This window comes from Pristis pectinata, chromosome 2 (assembly GCF_009764475.1).
Source record: "Pristis pectinata isolate sPriPec2 chromosome 2, sPriPec2.1.pri, whole genome shotgun sequence".
NCBI classification, from domain to species: domain Eukaryota; kingdom Metazoa; phylum Chordata; class Chondrichthyes; order Rhinopristiformes; family Pristidae; genus Pristis; species Pristis pectinata.
In genome coordinates this window covers 32,550,716-32,573,209 of record NC_067406.1, presented here as the reverse complement: position 1 = coordinate 32,573,209, position 22,494 = coordinate 32,550,716, and the positions used below count along the sequence as shown (strand labels likewise).

At 40.9% G+C, this 22,494-nt stretch overlaps 1 protein-coding gene across 2 annotated transcripts in view; it reads left to right on the top strand.

Annotated features, from left to right (window-relative positions):
* The first annotated feature begins 8,529 nt into the window (after nt 1-8,529).
* ccbe1 (collagen and calcium binding EGF domains 1) overlaps nt 8,530-22,494 on the top strand; it is a 259,242-nt gene continuing 245,277 nt past the window's right edge. Inside the window, exons 1-2 of one of the 2 annotated variants that reach the window (XM_052045498.1) lie at nt 8,530-8,825; nt 9,073-9,153. In XM_052045498.1, coding sequence (XP_051901458.1) covers nt 8,719-8,825; nt 9,073-9,153 — 188 coding nt within the window. In that variant the 5' untranslated portion in view covers nt 8,530-8,718. Of the gene's footprint in view, nt 8,826-9,069; nt 9,154-22,494 lie in introns of both variants that reach the window. The other variant, XM_052045489.1, reaches the window with a different exon arrangement.

The following is a 22,494-nucleotide window of genomic DNA, read 5'->3' as shown; positions in this document are numbered from 1 at the left end:
CAAATTTTAGCCCATTGATACAATAACCTGGGTGATTGTTGGAAGATAAAAGAGGGGGGAATGTGGATCATTCCCAGTACTTTTTGCCTTTTCCTTTTTTATTTGTAATTATTACTACCTTCATGTCAAACATGAATTGCAAGTAGTCTTTTTTATATTCTCACTGAAGATTAAATTAATACATCATCACATTTTCTCATTGATAATTTTCCAACCAATCAAAATTGTGGATTTGCCTCCCATTTGCAGAGCACAAGTTTTTAAATCTTATTCTTGACATTATCTTAATGCTATCTATTGATTTTTCAAAATTAATGATGAAAATGTAGTTTTTAACCAAGGTTTCAAAATAAAAATATAAGGCCACAATAGCATTGATTGGAAGAGGCAAAGCATTAGTGCATGCTTAACACATTCTATGCATGTTTTGAACAGAAGGGGATTGGTATGTCACCACCCACTCCGATGGCCTCCAATGCACCTGAACCCATTGTCATCATTGAGGATGCAAGATTAATCTTCCAGAGAGTGAACCTGTGGAAAGCATCTGGCCCAGATGGTGTCCCTGGCTGTGTGCTTAGATCCTGTGCAGACTAGCTGGTGGGGGTATTTGCAGTCATTTTCAACCTCGCCCTGCTTCAGTCTGAGGTTCCCAGCTGCTTTGAGAAGACCACTGTCATCCCGATACCTAAGAAAAACAAGGTAACATGCCTTAACGACTACTACCCGGTGGTTCTGACATCCACCATCATGAAGTGCTTCGAGACACTGTTCATGGTACGCATTAACTCCAGCCTCCCAGACAACCTCAACCCATTGCAATTTGCCTACCGCCGAAACAGGTCTACGGCAGTGCCATCTCCCTGGCCCTACAGTCATCTCTGGAGCAGTTGGACAGTAAAGACACCTACATTAGACTATTGTTTATTGACTACAGCCCTGCCTTCAATGCTATAATTCCAAGCAAACTCATCACCAAACTCTGAGACCTGGGACTCAACACCTCCCTCTGCAACTGGATCCTTGACTTCCTGACCAACAGACTGTAATCAGTTGGGACAGAAAGCAACACGTCTACCACGACTATTCTCAACACTGGTGCCCCACAAGGCTGCGTCCTCAGCTCCCTACTCTACTCTCTATACGTTCACGACTGCATGGCCAGATTCTGCTCTAACTCCATCCACAAGTTTGCAGATGATACCACCGTGGTAGGCCATATCTCAAATAACAATTAGTATAGGAAGGAGATACAAAACCTAGTGCCATGACAAAAACCTTTCCCTCAATGTCAGCAAAACAAAACAGCTGGTCATTGACTTCAGGAAGGGGGCGGTGCACATGTTCCTGTCTACATCAATGGTGCTGAAATTGAGAGAGTTGAGAGCTTCAAGTTCCTGGGAGTGAACATCACCAATAACCTGTTCTGGTCCAACCATGCAGATGCCATGGCCAAGAAAACTCACCAGTGCCTCAGGAAGCTAAAGAAATTTGGCATCCCCCAATCAACCATCACCAATTTTTATCGATGCACCTTAGAAAGCATCCTACCTGGATGCATCATAGCTTGGTATGGCAACTGCTCTGCCCACGACTGCAAGAAACTGCAAAGAGTTGTGGACACAGGTCAGCACGTCACAGAAATCAGCCTCCCCTCCATGGACTCTCTATATCTCGCTGCCTTAGTAAAGCAGCCAACATAATTGAAGACCCCATCCACCCGGGACATTCTCTCTTCTCCCCTCTCCCATCAGGCAGAAGATACAGGAGCCTGAGGGCACATACCACCAGGCTCAAGGACAGCTTCTATCCCGCTGTTATAAGACTATTGAACAGTTCCGTAGTATGATAAGGTGGACTCTTGACCTCACAATCTACCTTGTTATGACCTTGCACCTTATTGTCTACCTGCACTGCACTTTCTCTGTAGCTGTTACACTTTATTCTGCATTCCGGTACTGTTTTACCTTGTACTACCTCAATACACTGTGCAATGAATTGATCTGTATGAACGGTATGCAAGACAAGTTCTTCACTGTACCTCAGTACATGTGACAATAATAAACCAATTCTAATTCAATTCGAATTAGTTGAAAATACATTGAGAGAAAGTAGGAAGAAAAAAATGAACAGCTTGAAACTACATACTCAGAATCTGTTCAAGGGTGGAATGGACATATGCTTTGTGCAAGTCACTCTCATCTGTTTTGGTAATGTACAATATTAAGCAAATGATTGAAATAATATTTCTACACTGGGATGGGGATTCCTTGGGTTGAGAATTGCTGGATCTTGGAGTTTGGAAATAATATACTTGTGACTCTGATGTTTTAGACCACAGGAAACGGTAGTAGGCTCTGGCAAAGATGGGGAATGTGAGGGTATCCTGGATGAGCTGCAATCCCACAATAGAGAGGGAACCTGGAGTCTTCCAGAACTGGTCAGGCCTGGGATCACGAGATTCACAGCACTAGGAACTATCTTCCTTTAAACATCTCTTTACCTATGTCTTTTGTGCCGCTTTTCATACTCTCCTTTCCCTCTCTCCTTGTGCTCCCCTTTACCCATTCTTTCTCTCTCCATAATTCTGTAAAGTACTGCAAAATGTTCATGAAAACTGTCATATATACTTCTATTATATACTTCTATATAGCTTTATTTGGTTAAACCAGGCCAGGACATATACACAGTGAATGGCAGTGCCGTGCGGAATGTTGTTCAACAGAGAGAACTCGGGGTACAAGTAGATAGTTCACTGAAAGTGGCAACACAGGTAGACAGGGTGATGAATTGAGTACAAAGGAGGCTGAGGGTTAAAAAATTATAAAGAGCATAGATAGGGTAAATAGTCAATCTTTTTCCCAGGGTAGGGGAGTCTAAAACTAGATGACATAGGTTTAAAGAGAGAAGGGAAAGAGTTAAAGGGAATCTGAGGAGCAAGCTTTTTACACAGAGGGTGGTGGGTATATGGAGCAAGCTGCTAGAGGGGTGGTGGAGGCAGGTACAATCACAATGTTTAAACAGCATTTTGATGAGTACATGGATAGCACAGGTTCAGACGGATATGGGCCAAAAGCAGGCAAATTGGATTAGTAGATAGGCATCTTGGTGTATGGATGAGTTGGGCTGAAGGACCTGTTTCTTTATGAATCTAGGAAGCCACTGGACCAGCTTAAGTATACGACATAAGTCGAATCAACTTAATATAATATGGAGTAATTGTATGAAACTGAATTGAAAGTAAACTGCCCAAGCTTTCTTAAATGTGCAGCAGATACCCATATCTAAGCATGCTTGTACCGAGGCACTTCATAAGTAATTTACTTTTTGATGTTTATGCTCAATGAAGTGTGTAACTTTCGTGTTGATGAATGAAATCTGTAAAATGCCACAAGCATTATCAGAGCACAGTACATGCCAGATGTTCATCATACTTTACACCAAATGCAGAGTATACCTCACTCTACTCATCTTCAGAAGGACCACCCCAGCAGCTCAGTTCTAATTGATTATTTGCTACATCAACTGTTCTTCTCGACCCTCTGAGTAAAATTCCAAAATGCAATATATATTGTGATAAATGTTGAGCAGCCAATACATATTCCTCAGGAAATGGACAGAGAGTTTCCAAACCCAGTTCATCGTTCAGAGAGAAAGGAGAGGATCATTTCATCTGCCAAAGAATGGAGATGCGGTCATCAGTCTGGCCCCAGATGCAAGAGATGGAAATTAACACACTGATCAGAATCTGAACAAGAACCAGTAAAGTGTGAGAACTACTTAATTAGAAATTTTCTTATATAAGGGTTTTCTCTAAGTCAAATTGAAAGCTAATACTTGAATCTGATTGGAATTATATTCCTTGAATACTCCCAGTTGGAAATATTTTATTCATCAATTTGCTTGTTTTATTCAAAGCACAGCCACAAGGGGTCAGATTTTTCTATTTGAGAAATGAAAGCCTATGCATGGTTTAAAAAAATCAGATGTTAGAACTAAAATACTCCCCAGTTCCCTTGATATTTTGGACTTAATTCAGATCAACTTGACCTGAAGTTATTTCATTTATGCTTCCTTATCAGTTGCATAATGATTAAGATGGCCTTGAATTCTCAGGGCATCCTTGTGGCCAGATGGAAGTTGAGGGTTCACAAACAGTGGTATAGAACAGGACAGCTGTTAGCTCAGAGAATATTGTGTTCATAAGCATTTTCTTTCTCTGTCATAATATCCTAAACTATGTGCATATTTGGTATTTCATATTGTTTTCAGTGATCATTTTACTGACTAATATCAACTTGTTTTTCTGACCCATTTCCGTAGATATTTGGTCTCCTATTTTTAGTATGAATTTGTCATAATTTTTCCACTATTTCCATGCTATTTTTCTTCCCCATTCTCTAAGCATAAGGTATAATTTCCATAGCATAGTAGCTGCTTGGGCAGTTGTCATCAACCTAAGTATTGCTTATTTGTTTGAGTAGTAAATTGGTCATAATTTCAGTACCAAAATGCTTTATCAGTAAGAAATGTCATAGACATGATCATGTAAATTCTTCCCCACAGATGGAAATCTATAATTTAACGTTGAGACCGATGGCCTGAATAGCTTGCCATAAATTAACAGTGGAATACCATAAGCCTCTTCCAATGACTGGCTTGAATTATTTATGGAGGCAACACTGTATTATCCAGGCCAGTCACATTATTTCAATCCATATAGTCATCTGCAACCTTCTTGATTGCTTGACGTGACTATGACTTCCCTCTATTCCTGGCCTTGATAATCAGGTCTTTTTGATTATTTCTTGTGATATGGCGGCACTAACAAGACTGTTGTTTATTGCTCATTCCTTGTTCACCTGTTATAAGGATTTAATGCTGAGAAAAAAATTAGGATGATTCAGAGGACAGTGAAGGCTCAGTCAGGTTGGCGTAGGATTGGAGTTGGATATGGACAAGATTGGGAAAGGATAGCAGGCCATTGGAGATGGAAATGGATTTTCCAATAACGTAGCATTTTCATTTCACTGCCACAATAGTGATGGTGGATTTGGAACATGCATCATGCATCTTGAGTTATGAGCTCTGACACATAGTTCAGAATCAACATTCAAAGACCTTCATTGAATTAAAGATGGACCTAATTAAAGCAGGCAGCTAGTACAAGCATACGAATTTATATTTATGGAATGGTTTATTATCACTTAGGCTGAGGAACAAATCACCCATACCTTAAATGCCCAGATTGGATTAAATTGCAATATTCTACAAATTAACCCCAAATAATCCAAACTTGCTTGCAGTGGATTGAGGCTAGAATTTGAACTCAGTCAGGTTTTCTGCTCTATTTATTCCAAAAATCCAGTTATATTAATTTAACTTATCTCGCACAATGGTCTTATCATATCAGGTAGAATACCACCCACTTATATTACAATATCCCAAGCCACCTATCTGCTTTGTATGTTGTGTTCCTTTCTATCATTAGGTAACTCATTTGACTCTCATTTGTTAACATCAGCTGTGATATTCTGACCCATCTCCATATGAAGCCTACTGGCCTTTGGTCTCAAAATTAAGTCGTAGACATGCAACTATCACTGATCATGTCAAAAACTGTTATTACTGATAAAATATTTTGACATTGTAATTATGATCACTTTACGGCTCAAATCCAAAAAGTAATTCTTGTGTTGATGATACGTAGCTCAAAGATTATCTGTGCTATGGGTTTATTACATGGAAATTATAGCTTTTACTAAGAGAATGGGGAAGAAAAAGATCATGGTAATTTTGACACACATATAACAGTATCATACTAGAAATAGGAGGTAGACAAATCTCACAGAACTGATGATTTACTTCCAAAAATTTTGAAAGAGGTGGCTATGGAGATGGTGGATGCCTTGGTCATCATCCTCCAAAATTCTGTGGATTGTGGAATGATTCCTTGAGATTGGAGGATAATGAATGTCACCTTACTATTTAAAAAAGGATGAGATAAGATATCTTTATTAGTCACATGTATATCAAACACACAGTGAATGCATCTTTTACATAGAGTGTTCTGGGGGCAGCCCGCAAATGTCGCCATGCTTCTGGCGCCAACATATCATGCCCACAACTTCCTAACCCGTATGTCTTTGGAATGTGGGAGGAAACCGGAGCACCTGGAGGAAATCCACGTAGACACGGGGAGAACGTACAAACTCCTTACCGACAGTGGCCGGAATTGAACCTGGGTTGCTGGCGCTGTAATAGCGTTACGCTAACCGCTACACTACTGTGCAAACAGAGAACTACTGACCTGTAAGCCTAACACTGGTAGTTTGGAAAATACAGGAACCATTAAGGATGTGATAGTAAGGCAGCTCAAAAATAAAATGATTGAGCATAGTCAATTATGAAAAGGAAATTGTGTATGACAAATCCATTGGAGGTCTTTGAGGATATATCTAGATAAGTGGATGAGAAAGATCTAGTAGATGTGGTGTATTTGGATTTTCACATGTCTTTTGATAAGGTCCACACAGGAGGTTGGTGGATAACATTAGAACACATGGAATTAGGGGTAATATATCAGCATGGATTGAGAGGTGGTTAACAGATAGGATGTACAGGTTAGGAAGTTATGGGCATGCTATGTTGGCGCCGGAAGCGTGGCGACACTTGCGGGCTGCCCCCCAAAAATCACTACGCAAAAGATGTATTTCACTGTGTGTTTCGATGTACATGTGACTAATAAAGATCTTATCTTATCTTATCTTATCTTATCTTATCTAAAAAACAGGTCTTCCGTGGGTTGGCAGGCTGGGATTTGAGAGGTACCACAGGCATGAGAGCTTATGTCCCAATTATTCATACTCGATATCAATGATTTGGCTGAGGGGACCAAATGTAACAAGACCCTCAACAGTGTTGAAGAGCAGAGAGACCTTGGGGTGCAAGTCCATGACTCACTGAGTCATTAAGCTAGGCTTCTATTCTCCAGAGTTCAGAAGAATGAGAGGTGGCCTCATTATAATATGTAGAATACTTATAGAGGCTCCAAAAGAGTGAAAAGGATAATATTTTCCCTGGCAAAGAAGTTTAGAAGGAGGGACTACAGTCACAAAGGGATGGGCCACCTAGGATTGAAATGAGGAAACATGGGTGGAATTCAATATCCAGGAGGGCTGTGGAGGCTCAGTCATGGATTTCTGGATATGCAGGGAATCGAGGGGTATGGGAAAAAGGTGTTGAGGTTGTAGATCAGCCATGTTTCTTCCTTTGTATATATGTTTTCATTATGAATAAAGTCTATTTTTGAAATAAAAACATCTTGTTGAATGGCGGAACAGCCTCGAGGGGCCAAATAGCTTCCTTCCTGCTCCTATTTTTAATACTATTATGTGTCCTCCAACTGTTTGCTACCGGTATACCCGAACTCACATATTAACAAGTACAAAGGCTGTCACTCACAAACTAACATCATTTATTACACACGCTCTTCTATCCAAGTTCTTCCCTCGCATCTCACTTGGGCGCCCGACCCCGTGTAATATTCTCATGCTCCCTACAAATATTTTGCTATCAGCTCGGAACTCTGTTGTGCAAAAACCTCCCCCGATTCAAAACTATCCACTCCAGTTCGCTGCGTACTTTGGGACAAGAGAAAGGCTGAAAGATTGCAGGGTTATGAACAACAATAAGCGACTTGCAATAATATTAAAGTTACATCACCTCAAGCGAACCCTTGTTCACCAAATTCATAATTGCGGAGTCGCTGTAAACGTTGTTATTTGAACGTGTTCCATTTTGAGTTTGGAATGAGTTAAGTGTTCAATGTTTGTCAACAGAGAGGCTCCGGCTTGGAATGCGGATTGGAGGCAGCCTCTGGTTCGGTTCCACAAATACAATAAATTAACCACTGCCATTCGAAACAGGATTCATTCAGATTGCTAAACAGGCAGCCGGTCAGCAGGGAGCTGTCATGCTAATAAAATGAGCAGGGCAACAAAACGGAGTTCAAAACAAAACAAAACACTGGGGTTTTAAGAAAAAACGTGGTTTCATTTATATTGTTGCAGAAAGGGAGGGGGTTGCGTCTAAAATTAAACAAGGCTATGAAAACAATGCTCCTTCCCGTTTACCAATAACAGATTGGATAAGTGATGTTAGCCAAGGGTAGCCACATCTTACTGTCGAGAACGTGATATGCAGAGTTAAGGAAAGGGGAAAGAAGGAAATTTGACGGAGATCGAAAACAAATAAAATCACTTTATATGCAGAAGTACATACGGCCACTGCATCCACACCTGCATACACGAAGTCACGCGTACAAAGACTGACATTCACAAACCAACACAGTCATCCATCATTCGTTACACACGCTCTCCCATCCAAGTTCCTCCCCTCGCCTCTCACTTGCGCGTCCGTGCCCATGTAATATATTGTTTTCTTTAAAAAAAAGTTTATCTAAACTAACAGCCGCCGTCAGCTGAGCCAAAAACCTCTCAGTGCTGACAAATGCCATCTCAGCGCCAGTGTCCTTAACCCTGCCGCAAAGTCAATTACAGTAAAGGCGAAATGAGACAAGGCAGCTGCACCTCTCGGCCGATTACTCTCTGATGAGAAGTCTCCAAAGCCTTTGGGAAGAACGTTTGTAGAGTGATTGTGTCCCGGTAATTCTGTCGGGAATCTTTGGATTGTGTCTGGCCAGTGACTGCGGAGAAGATGTTTTACACAAGTATTGAGAATTTACTGAGGGCTGCCTTGATATTGTGGCTGATGTCGCCAGGATTTTCTTACTCTTACTTTGCCATATCAGAGCAAGATGAAAGGTACAGGCTTGCCATTAATATTTCATTTCTCATCCCACGCCACCACCAACACCACTTCTAATAATAACGATAACAATGTTAAAAAGTTAGGGGTCAGGGGAAGCGCGCACTTGTGTACCATTTTCTGTTCTCCTAAATGCGCGATTAATTAAAGTCGGAAGGTTATAAAATACACTTCCAAATTCTTTGGTTTAGTAACTCATTTTTTGATTGACATCTGAAAATCTCCTTTTTGATGTTCAAGCAGAGAGATATGCCCGGAAAACAAAATAATTACAACTGAGTATCCATGCCTGAAGTCCACCGGAGAAGTGGCGACCTGTTTCAGGTAAGGACCTTCCAACGTTCCCATTCTCAAATACTTCCTCATTACCTTGCGATTAAAGTGATTTCTCTGATTCTTATCTATGTATTATTTGCACTATTTTGCTTCTGTGCTATGGCCTCTGACGACGATTCAGATTAAAATGTATTGTTCGGGGAAAGAACAAGAGATTCCCCCTAATTAACAACCTAGGCAAAAAAAAGCATTTTTACAGAAGTCAACAGTGTTAAAATGCCAACAGATTCCTGCATTTTCACCGGAGGCTGTTAATTACAAAGAATATGTATTTTTAAAATTTGTAAATGAATTGTCATCATTGTATATGTAATTGTGCTGTATTGTACCTGTACTCTGCCGCCGGTACCTGGGGTGATGTAGGACCTTTCTGACTCAATTGTACTGTTTGCTGTGGATTCCACCCAGTGAGGGGAAGCAGCGTCCTGTGTATGGAATGTATCTGGAACTGATGACACACCAAAATTTGGCTTGTTGAAAATGCAGGGTTATACCATGTATTTTACATCTCTGTGATGCCAGTCGTTTTGTAGCAATACAAACTGTGGAATTTTGCAGTGTTGGCTGGATTGGGTGCATTTACTTTCATCACATGTGAATCCAATTGGAACCCTTACTTTAATTTGGGTGAAAACTGAGAACTTCCTTTGCCAAGATAACTGGTTTTGGACCAAGGTAATAACAGAAAGCATCTGCTTTGCAAAGGTAGCTCTTGTAAATGGAGAGAAAGTCATCGTGCAATTGCCAGTGTTCACATCTTATGTCTATTAAGTAGTACGGACAAATATTTCTCAGTGTCCTTGAAAAGTACTGTTCTGTTCTACTTCCAAATAATTGCTTTACAAATATACATGAACTAATTTCTGGGCAGTGTTTTAAGAATTGTGAAAAGCTCGGTGTGCTGTCCCTTGCTGAATTAATGGATTTGGGATTTATATTTTGTGGATCTTAGGCTTGATGAATGGTGGGACAGGCTCAAAAGACCAGTTGGCCCACTCCTGCTCTTATTTCTAACGTCCCTAATACTGTTGACAATAAACATATGACAATATGGTTGCTGTCATATACATATGACAATAAACTCAATTTGACTTAACAGAACCAAATAAACTGGGCAATTTTGCTGACTTTGTGGAAATTGATAATTACATGCTGGCAGCAAGTCTTCCGTGACTAACAATGCACTTCAATTGAAGCTAATTCAGCCATGCTGCTGGCCTTTCAAATGCGTCAACTCTTTGACTTCCTAGAAATCACACTGACACTTGGAAGTACGAATATCTGTAGAGCGCTGCTTTTTCTTACTAAGAAGCTAAGTAAGAGAGGACTCTGTTTGCTGAAACTACTCTGAAAAAAATGCCTCCATCTGATGCATTGCGACTGGGAATTATTAGCAAATTTGGGAAGGGGCAGTGCTGAAGGGGGAGGGGTAAACACAGCTTTAATCACTTCTAACTGGATTGGATTGCTTTTTGGTTTATCAGCATTTTTACATTTTTACTTAAACAATTTAAGGAATCTGTTAATCCATAAATGATGAGGTTGGAGCAATTCCATGTGGCTTCCCAAACATTGCTGATATTTACAGAAAGATTGTATTAACATCACACTGAAGCCAAATCTCCCTGGTGATAAATTACAATGTTATAATAACTTCCTTAACTATGATCTGTCTGTATTTTCACTCTTCCCCAATGTAATTCTTCACACCAGTAAAAGCAAGAATGGTAGCAAAGATAAGCTATGTCAATTAATAGGAGTTGTCATGCATTGCATTCCAACCATTCAGAATGTTTTCAAGACCATACACACAGAACACCACCTGCAGCAACTCAGTGTTGCATTCAGTCTGTAACTACCAGACCACAAAATACTCAAAACCATTCATCTTAGACTGGATAGCACTCATTCGTAGTGCCCCCCAGCCCCCAGGATAGGGAATAGGCAATACAGTCAGAATTCCTGGTTTTGATCACCATCCAGAAATCTCTGTTGGAGAAGTACTTGGATTTAGACATTGTATAAATATAGGGCTGACATCAGCTGTGAAGTCCTCGATGCAAAAGACTCTAATTGCACATTTTTCTGTCCTCACTCACAAAGAACCATTTGTCAGGATAAAAGAAAGCTGTTGGTTTCCAGTAAACTACATCTGCAAGTTTATGAGTAGAAAATTGGTAAGTAAATTCTTAGATATAGTTAGATTCAGAAAAAGGATTCCTCAAGCTTTTTATATCCAGCCAAATTGTAAATGTATTCATTGGGAATTATGAACGAATCTGATTTAATTTGCTCAGTTTGAGACAATTCTGAAACTGAATTGATGCCACATTAACTATGAGATGTTTAATCCCAATTCCGTTTAGAATCCACAGTGATGGAAAAACAAAAGTTGACCACACAACTCTAGTGCCATTCAAATAGATGCAGATCATGATTATGGACGGAGCACAGATGTTCTGTGAAATGGTCATCTAGTCTGCGGTTGGTCTCGCCAACGTAGAGGAGGACAAAGAGAGCACTGAATGCAGTAGATGATATTAAGGGATGTGCAGGTAAATCTCTGTCTCTCCTGAAAGGACTGTTTGGGTCCCTGGATGGAGGTGGTGTAGGAACAGGTGTTGCACCTATGGCAGAGGCAGTAGAAAGTCCCCGGGGTGGGAGTGGTATGGGTGGGGAGGGAGGAGTGAACTAAGGACTCGCAGAGAGAGCGGTCCCTGAGAAAAGCAGAAAGGGGTGAGGAGGGGAAGACATGTTAGGTGGTGGGGTCTTGTTAGAAAAGGCGGAAGTGGCAGAGAATGATATGTCGGATAAGTAGGCTGGTAGGATGAAATGTGAGGACAAGGGGGACCCTATCTTTGTTGGGTCTGGGAGGGGTGGAGGTGAGAGCAGAGGTGCGGGAAATGGCAGAGATGCGGGTGAGAGCTCTCTCGACCACAGTAGGGGGAAAGCCACGGTTAGTAAAGAAGTTGGACATCTCAGATATCCTGGAATGGAAAGCCTCATCATGGGAGCAGATGCAATGGAGGCAGAGAAATTGAGAGAAAGGGATAGCGTCCTTGCAAGAGACAGGGTGGGAGGAGCTGTAATCAAGGTAGCCGTGGGCGTCAGTGGGTTTGTAGAAGATGTCAGTGGATAAGAAATCTCCTGAGATGGAGATGGAAAGGTCGAGGAAGGAGAGAGAGGTGTCAGAGATAGTCCAAGTGAATTGGGGAGCAGCGTGAAAATTAGTGGCGAAATTTATGAAACTGTTGAGTTCCGCATGAGTGCAAGAGTTGGCACCAATGCAGTCGTCGATATAGCGGAGAAAGAGTTGAGGAATGGGGCTGAAGTAGGCTTGGAAGAGAGACTGTTCAAAGTAGCCAATGAAGAGGCAGGCATAGCTGGGGCCCATGCGAGTGCCCATGGCTACGCCCTTGGTCTGTAGAAAGTGAGAGGAATTGAAAGTGAAGTTGTTCAGAGTGAGGACAAATTCAGCTAGGCGGAGGAGAGTGTTAGTTGAAGGGGACTGGTTCTGTCTCTGGTCAAGAAAGAAGCAGAGGGCAGTAAGGCCGTCATAGTGAGGAATGGAGGTACATAGGGACTAGACATCCATAGTAAAGATGAGGTTGTGCGTGCTGGAGAACTTAAAGCTATGGAAGAGCTGGAGAGCGTGGGATGTGTCATGGATGTAGGTGGAAAGGGATTGGACTGGGGGGACTGGATAGTGTCCAGGTACGAGGATATGAGCTCAGTGGGGCAAGACCTATTGTCTCCTAGGACAGTCCTTGTGGATTTTGGGGAGGAGATAGAAGCGGGCTGTCCAAGGTTGCGTGACGATCATGTTGGTAGCTGTGGGGGGGAGATCTCCCAAGGTGATGAGGTCAGTGATGGTGCAGGAGATAATGTCCTGGTGTTCCTTGGTGGGGTCATGGTTCTGGGGGAAGTAGGAGGAAGTGTCTGAGAGTTGGCATTGGCCTCTGCAAGGTAAAGGTCAGTGTGCCAGACTACCACAGGACTACCTCTGTTGGCCGGTTTGATGACTATGTGAGGGTTGGTGGGGAGGGAATAGAGAGCAGAATGTTCAGAAGGGCTGAGGTTGGAGTGGGTGAGGGGAACAGAAAGGTCAAGACGGCTGATGTTGCATCGACAGTTGGCTATGGATAGGTCCAGGGAAGGTAAACGGCCTGATGGGGGAGTCCAGGTGGAAGAAGAGGGCTGGAGGCAGGAGAACAGGTCATCAGAAGGGGAAGAAGGCAGAGGTGGCGGAAAAAGAGCTCAGCATCACGCCGGCCTCGGAATTCATTGAGGAAACATTGATGAACAAAGGATGGAAAATATAGATAATTTACTGAAAACATGAAACAATACCTAATTTTCCAGATGATGTTTAGACAGTCAACATGTTCTTGCACAGTCATAAAACTGTATTTAAATAAGATTTCATATAACAGTAACTGAATGTCTCATTTTTCCCCATCTAAAATAGATAATGAAGGTTAGAATGTTTTGGGTTTGCTGTTCTTTAATTTCTGAGTTTCATGGTGCCACATACCTATGGACTTTCGACTGGTGGAGTTTTGAACAGTGGATTATCTATTCTTGTACTACATTTATGCTGGAAGGACTGTTTTCAGATTTTTTGAAGGGGAGGGTAAAAGGTGAAAGCAGGGATGTGCGGTGGGCCATTTGATCCAGCGACTGATAGCTAAGTGTGCAAATCAGATGAAGGTAACTGGGAATGTAAAAGAATTATTTCAATTTGCCAAGTAGAGAGTAACAAATGATGTTGATAGCAGGGGTGCAAATAGAATTATAGAACTGTCTTCTAACAACATGTTTATTATTAATCATAATATTATTAAAAATAATAACTATTAGGTGAGAGGAAATGCCATAAAAATAAGTTAAACTGTCTGTACAGAAATGCAAGTGTCCTTAATAAAACAGGGGAGCTGGAGACAATCATGCTTTGGGATAAAGCAGACATACCAGGGATTATTGAAGCATGGCTATAGAAAAAGCAAAGCTGGAGATTAAACACTGCAGAGTATAACATATTTAGAAAGGATACTGAGGAAAAATAGGGAGATGGAAAAGAAGCACTTATTGGGGATAACACAAGTAGGAAAAAAAGAGGTGCATCTTTAATCAAGGCAAATTGGAATCCATATAGATTGATATAAAAGATAAAGGATCAATCACACAAGTAGCCATAATTGTCTTGACCTAGACTAAATGAGCAGCAACCAATGGCTTCTGTAAAAGAATGAAAGTTTATGATATCCAATATTCAAACGTTAACGTCTGATGAGAGTTGATAAAGTCCTGCCTTTGGCTCCAGAACCCCTCTCACAGGTAACATCTTCTTCACTCTGTTCCCCTCTTTCCTGTCTTCCCATGTAGTCCTTAAGACTATGAATCTGTCTTCCACATGCTTAGCATTACCCTGCAATCCTCGGAAAAAGGCCTTTCAATGAATGTCCACATAAGATCTTGAATGGCATCCACTTGATTTCATTGATTCCAGTGGTCAAAAATGCCATTGCTTCTTAAGACCATGTGTAACTTTTAGCTCATTGCAGATCAGAGGCTCGTGATAGTTTGGTCATTGTTTGCCACTATCTTCTTCATACGAATTCATCACACCTGTAGACCTCCAATCTCATGAACATTTACTCATATCATATTATACTCATAAATGATATTATTTTATTGTATTGTCATTAATTTGGTGAAGGTGAGGGGGTATGAGTAATTGTAGATAAAAAGAAGTAAAAAGAAGATAATGGCAAACAATGCAGATGCTGGAAATCTGAAATAAAAACAGAAATCAGATTGGATTATTGCTTTGCAGAGCACCAACATTTAGTCCTTACTAATAATCCTGAGCTTTCATTTGCCTGCCACTTCAGTTCTCCATTCACTCCCATTCTGATCTATCTGTCTGTGGTCTCCTACACTGTTACAATGAGGCATGAAGCAAGCTTGAGAAACACTTTATCTTCCATCTTGTCATGTTGTTGCCTTCTGGACTCCATATCGAATTTCCAACTTTAGGTAACTTGCGCTTTTTTTCTGTTTGTAACAGAACAAGCCATTTCTGCTAATAGTCTGTAACTTTGGCTCAGTGTTTCTCTCTTCATCAATATAGTATGTTCTGCTGGACATGCCCCATGCTCCTATTATTAGTAACATATAACATAAATAAAGAAGCATAACTTGCTTCTAACTACCACATTGACCCATTTGGTCTCACCCTATCAGAGATATTTCCTTTGCTCTACCCATCCCTCCCCAACCTTCTCTGCTACTGAAAACAAATTTGTTTTTTCTCTTTCCCAGTCCTGATAAATTGTCTCAGACCTGAAATGTTAACTCTGTTTCTCTTATCATAGATGCTATCTGAACTCCTGAGTGTTTCTAGCATTTTATTTTTTAATAATGACCATGAAACTTTGACCTGGCTTATCTTTGATTGCCTAGAAAGGTCACTTCAATGAAAAAGCATGTACCTATTGTGTCATATCTACTGCATCTCCTCAGGTAATTATTAAACCAAAAATCCACATCAAAGTTAATATAAATGCTAGCATATATAGGTTTGCATGTCAGACACAGTATTCTTTAACTCTTAGTCAACTAGCCAAGATTCCCATCCTGCTTTACAATGACAATTTTATATGTATTCTCAAATAGAAGTTCAAGAGGAATTTATCAACAGGGATTTATTTGGCAGAATAGAAGTAAACAGCACAAGGAGAAGGTTGGGGGTGGGGTTCACTGCTGCCCTGTAGACCTTGACGCTAGTGCCAGGTTTGGGATCTTGGCCTTTGAAAACTCTTTTCCTCAGATGACCAAAGGCTGTTTGGGCAAATTGGAGGTGGTGATTAATTTCATCACTTATGTCTGCCTTTGCTAAGAGATGGCTCTCAATTTATGGAAAGTGATTCACAGAGTTCTGGTCATCATACTATAGAAAGGATATGGAGGCACTGGGGAAGGTGAAGAGGTGATTTGTACATATTAGGAAAGGATAAACAAAATTGGTTTCTTGTCTCCTCAAAAGAGAAGGCTGATAGGTGATCTAATAAACATCTTTAAAATTATGGAAGGGTTTGATGCATTGGATGCAGTGAGAGTGTTTCCACGCGTGGAACAGTATAACTAGAAGGCATCAATATAAAATAACTAGCAAGAAACCCAACAGAGAATTCAGAGGCAGCAGCTTTACCCAAAGAGTGATTAGAATATGGAACTCACTATCACAGAAAGTCGTTGAAATGAGTAGTTTAAATGCATTTGTGCATGAATGCTTACCTAACTCTAATGTGCATGAATTGTAAAAGGTTGGTTTGCAGGTACAACAGGTTATAAAGAAGGCAAATGGAATGTTGGCCTTCATTGCCAGAGGGATTGAATTTAAGAGCAGGGAAGTTATGCTGCAACTGTGCAGGGTACTGGTGAGGCCACACCTGGAGTACTGTGTGCAGTTCTGGTCTCCTTACTTGAGGAAAGATGTACTGGCTTTGGAGGCAGTGCAGAGGAGGTTCACCAGGTTGATTCCAGATATGAGGGGGTTAGACTATGAGGAGAGATTGAGTCACCTGGGACTATACTCACTGGAATTCAGAAGAATGAGAGGGGATCTTACAGAAATATATAAAATTATGAAAGGGATAGATAAGATAGAGGCAGGAAGGTTGTTTCCACTGGTAGGTGAGACTAGAACTAGAGGACATAACCTCAAGATTCAGGGGAATAGATTTAAGACAGAGATGAGGAGAAACTGCTTTTCCCAGAGAGTAGTGAATCTGTGGAATTCTATGCCCAGGGAAGCAGTAAAGGCTTCCTCATTAAATATATTTAAGATGCAGTTAGATTTTTGCATAGTAAGGGAACTAAGGGTTATGGAGAAAAGGCAGGTAGGTGGATCTGAGTCCATGGCCAGATCAGCCATGATCTTATTGAATGACGGAGCAGGCTCGATGGGCCAGATGTCCCACTCCTGCTCCTATTTCTTATGTTCTTGGTTAAGAGGAGTCTGGACAAGCACATGAGGAAGAAGAGAATAGTAAGCAAGGATGAAAGATTTAAATGAGAAAAGATGGAAGGAATTTCAAGTCAAGCATAGGGCTCCATGTAACACACAAAATGCTGGAGGAACTCAGTGGGTCAGGCAGCATCTCTGTAGGGAAACGGAGAGTCAATGTTTGAGGTCGAGACCCTTCATCTGGACTGAAAGAGGGGAGGTAACCTGTATAAAACGGTGGAGGGAAGGGGTGGAGCAAGAGCTGGCAGGTGATAGGTGGATCCAGGTGAGGAGGGTGATAGGCAGATGGGGAAGGGAGGATCAATTGTGTGCAATGAAGCCGTGAGTACCCATCTCATGAAGTCCTGCTCCTGGCAAGGAATTCCTTTGGCTGGAGTGCATTGGGAATTTAAGGGTACCCTTCTCATTGTGCTGAGGATCAACATGTTTCATATATGCCATATCCAGCAGACAGTTTAATGAATTAGACTAAAGCCTTTGTGGCAGGGTCTGAAGTTCAGAATCTTGGATTGGGATGGATGGTAATTCCCATCTCACCACATTGAAAACTATCGAAAGATAGACTTGCTGCTTAGATTCTGTTACCTGGGAACCTGTTCTGACAGGACTTTGGTTTGTTTGCTGAAAAAATAAAAAACACTTCTTTTCAGGGAGAAGGAATGCCCAAAGTTTTGTGTGTAAATGAGATCTGATTATAACTCCCAGTGTGGAAAATGAAAATGTTGTGCTTGTGTCTGGTTTGAAGCAAGCAGCAGGTATTAACAGTTGAGTTCCATTAACATGTTGACTTTCTTGGTCAAAAGGACCAGGATCTTGTTGAGAAGTGGCTGACCAGATATTAAGTCAGGGAGTAGAAAATTACTGCTGGAGTCTCTGGTGTGAATGATGTGAAGTATTAGTATTCCAGAGTGAGAATCCTGGAGGGGGGAGAGAGAGAAGCATGAGGGAGGAGAAACCCAAGGTTTCTTGTGCAGCCTAGAGAGCCTTCCTGCTTGCCTGGCCAATAAAATTATATATATTTATTGTAACTGTACTTTTTTGGTTTCTTCTTGTCCCAGTAGATTTAGCCTGCTGTGAAAACCATCCCTGCGGTACCTCTCAAATGTTATAGCAGCTCAGTTTATGAAATCCTGTTCCCAGCATGGAGTTTCACCTTCTAGGAGTTAATTGTGAACCTGGGCATGCAAATACCTTTGTAATGAGGGGGGATTCAACATCTGTAATCATTTCTGGCAAATTATGTAACAAAAGACCACAATGAAAAACTAGTTGGCCAGATGGGGGCAGGAAAGGGGTGGGAACGTCCTTCAACCCATTTCATTATGCCATGCCTTGCTTGAACAATGGAGGAGGCTAGTTCCACGTATATCAACATGTGGAATAGAATGAACCTTCCTGCAAGATTAGTTTATTTTAAATGTGCTTTCCTGCAGAGTTCATTCCATTTTCTGAAAAATGTATTTCATTGTTGTTTGCAGTTAGGACATTTAATTAGCCCAAATTTTCCACAGATTCACTATAAGTTAAAGCTACCCACTCCAAGGAAGAAGCAGATGTTAAAGTTCCAGAACAAATTTCCAGAAACTTGTGGAAGTTACTTAGAGGCCTTTCTATGAGAAGAGTAAACATATCACAGGGCAAGAGGAACAGTACATAGGCCCTTTGCTATTGACTATTTTATTTTGGTGTGCTGTGTACATTGTTAAAGCTACATCTGTGGTCAGCCCTCCCCACTGCAACAGTACATTAATTCTGAACAACTTACGTTCATGCCAGAGGGACTGAACATGTAATTCATTTTCATGAATGTTTTTCAATAATCTGATTTCAATCATCAAAAAATAAATTCCTTAGGAAACTTTATCAAGAAAATCTAAGCAACCTTTAGGAATAATTAACTCATAGTGTATTTGGTGGTGATTGTAAAATTTTCTCAGTAACCAACTGCAAATGATTTCCCCTGACAATAGTCTTTCTATGAGGTTTGTTATGCGGCAGTGATGCAGAATGCATTGGCAGTTAGTTTGTGAACTGACAGCCGTTGTTGATGTAAAAGGCAGATCAAAAAGTAAGTAAATGCTAAATAAATCCACCACACATAATTAACTATGTATATGTTGTGACCTCAGGATGTGCCAAAGTGCTTTACAGCCAATGAATTAACTTTTGAGGCATAGTCACTGTTATTAAGCACAAAAAATGTGGCAGGCAACTTGCTTGCAGCGGAATCCCACAAATAGTATTGAGATAAATAACCTGATGATGTACTGGTGTTAGTTGAGGGAAAATAGTCAGGACCACTAGGATAGCTTTCAAATGAAATGTTTTATTTTCCAAAAATGCCTACTTTTCTACTAAAAGTACTCACTCTTTCTAATGTACCATTATACACTAGCAGAAATTCTCAAATCTTTCCCCAAAGTGGCTACTTTTCATGTTGTACTCAGCAAGAAAATGGAGTTGGGCGTTGGGCTGGTGATGACTTCTCAGCTGAGCTTGTCTTCACTCAATGCCCAAATACTTTGTCAAAAAAATCTCAATCACCATCAAATGAATGCTTATTTCTCACTGCACGGGTCAACATTTGCCTTTCTGTACCAATCGTTTTAGTGGGATTTGATCTTATAAGTTAGGCAGGGATCTTGGAACAGTGAATGGTATTGGAGATTCAGCTATCAATTATTTCAACTTCACCCTCGCCACTATCTTGTAATCTTCTAAATTCCATTGAAACCATTACTGTTTGTCTCTGGTACTGATCACCCTGATGATGCATTCATCTCCACTCCCGTAATTCCAAGAAGCCCAGGTGAGTAATCAGTTTAATCATTCATTGCCAGATCTGGCTGGACCAACTAATCCAATATCCACACAGGAACTGAGGCAGGCAAGGTATTGGTATTGGTTTTGGTTTATTATTGTCACATCTACTAAAATACAGTAAAAAAACCATTTGTTTCGTGCCATCCAGGCAGATCATGCCATACATAAGTACATCCAGGTAGTAAAAAGAAAAACAGAATGCAGAATAGGAAGGAGATTGCTCAGGTCTTGACAAAGATCTTTGTATCCTTATTAGCCACAAAGACTGGATAATAGCCAATTTTGTTGCTTTGTTTAAGAAGGGGAAGAAGAAGAATTCAGGAAAATATAAGGAAGTGAACCTTACTTCAATGGTAGGAAAATTATTGGAGAAGATTTTCAGGAACAAGACCTACTCAGGCACTGTAGAGTAGCGGTTAGTGTAACGCTATTATAGCACCAACGACCCGGGTTCGATTCTGGCCGCTGTCTGTAAGGAGTTTGTACGTTCTCCCCGTGTCTGCGTGGGTTTCCTCTGGGTGTTCTGGTTTCCTCCCACATTCCAAAGACATACGGGTTAGGAAGTTGTGGGCATGCTATATTGGCGCCAGAAGCGTGGTGACACTTGCAGGCTGCCCCCCAGAACACCCTACACAAAAGATGCATTTCACTGTGTGTTTCGATGTACATGAGACCAATAAAGATATCTTATATACCTTATTTTATCTACTCACATCTGGAAAAGTGTGGACTTATTAGGTATAGTCAGCATGGCTATTTGTGGGAAGAGGTCCTGTCTCAAAAATTTGTCTGTTTTTTTTTGAAGAAGTGACAAAAGTGATTGAGTAGGGCAGTAGATGTTGTCTACATGGACTTTAGTAAAGCATTTGACAAGGTTCCTTATGGTAGGCTGGTCCAAAAATTAAGGCACATGGGATTTATGGTGAGTTGCTAAATTTGATACAAAATTAGTTTGGTCATAGGAGACAAAGGGTACTAGTGGAGGTGTGTTTTTCTGACTGGAGGTCTGTGACCAGTGGTGTTCTGCAAGGATCAGTGCTGGGGCCTCTGTTGTTTGTGATATATATAAATGACTTAGACAAAAAAGTAGGTGGTCTAATTCATATGTTTGCAGGTGACATGAGAATCGGTGGGGTTGTGGATAGTGAGGAAGGTTGTCAAAGGATGCAGCAGGATGTAAGTCAGTTGGAAATTTGGGTGAAGAACTGGTAGATGGAGTTTAATTCAGACAAACTTCAGCTGATGCATTTAGGAGTATTGATATACAGAGGGCCCTTGCAGTGCAAGTCCATTGCTCCCTGAAAGTGACAGCACAAGTGGATAGAGTGGTAAAGAAGGCATATGGTATGGTTGTCTTCGTTAGTTGGGGTGTTGAGTATAAAAGTTGTCAAGTCATGTTGCAGCTGTATAAAACTTTGTTTCTGATTGCCACACTATAGGAAGGATATGGAGGCTTTGGAAAGGGTGAAGAAGAGGTTCACGAGGATGTTGCCTGGATTGGTATTAGGGTATTAGGTATTGTTACGGACTCAGTGAAAGTCCCTTTAAGATAGAGAGTGTGTGTGTATGTGTGTGTGGGGCGTGCTTACGTCAATAGAAGATAAAGGACGTAATGATGTTGTTGAAGTCAGAAGGAGAAGAAGAAGAGAGAGAGAGAGAAGGGAGAGAGTCACCAGCTTGCTTGTTTTCTCTATCGATGGATGAGAAACAGTAACTGTGTTTGCCACTGAAATCCATGTATGGAAGTTGGAAGTAATCCGGTGGAGTTCACTTTGTTGCTGACCTGTAGAAGGAAACAGGTATTTGTGTGTGGACGACCACGGTTCGGATGCTTTTCGGGGTGAGGAAGTCACTACCGAGTAAACACTGGAGTGTCTTTTGGGTTCCATCGTGGAACATTTGGATTTCGTATGTACTCTCTCTATGTTTTTCTACATCTACATCTTATCTTCAGACAACGGTGGTTGTTGAAGAAGCCCTTGCTCATGTTTCACCTTATGGCTTGCGGAACTGAACTTTAAGAACCATTCCGGAACTGGGAGTTTTGGACTTTGTCACACACACACACGAAGAGTTTAGTTTTGGGGTTAACGTTCGAGGTTTAACATTCTTGAATTCTAACATACTAACATTTTTTTTAACTTTTATTTTACGTATTATCATAAGTAGTGATTAATAAAATTGTTTTTAACACTGAATCATGCTCAGTGTGTTTCTTTTGTTGCTGGTTTGTGACAGTATAAGGAGAGATTGGATAAACCTGGATTGTTTTTGCTGGAGGGTTGGAGATAGAGGGCATCCAGACAGAAATATAGAAAATTATGCAGAGATAGGATAGATAGTCTTTTTCCCAGGGTGGGGAAGTCAGGCATAGATTTAAGGTGAGAGGTACGTTCTAAACTTGTAACATATTTAGCATTTTCTAACTTCTTTCCCACTGAACTTTAATCCTCCATCCCACTCCCACTGTGACC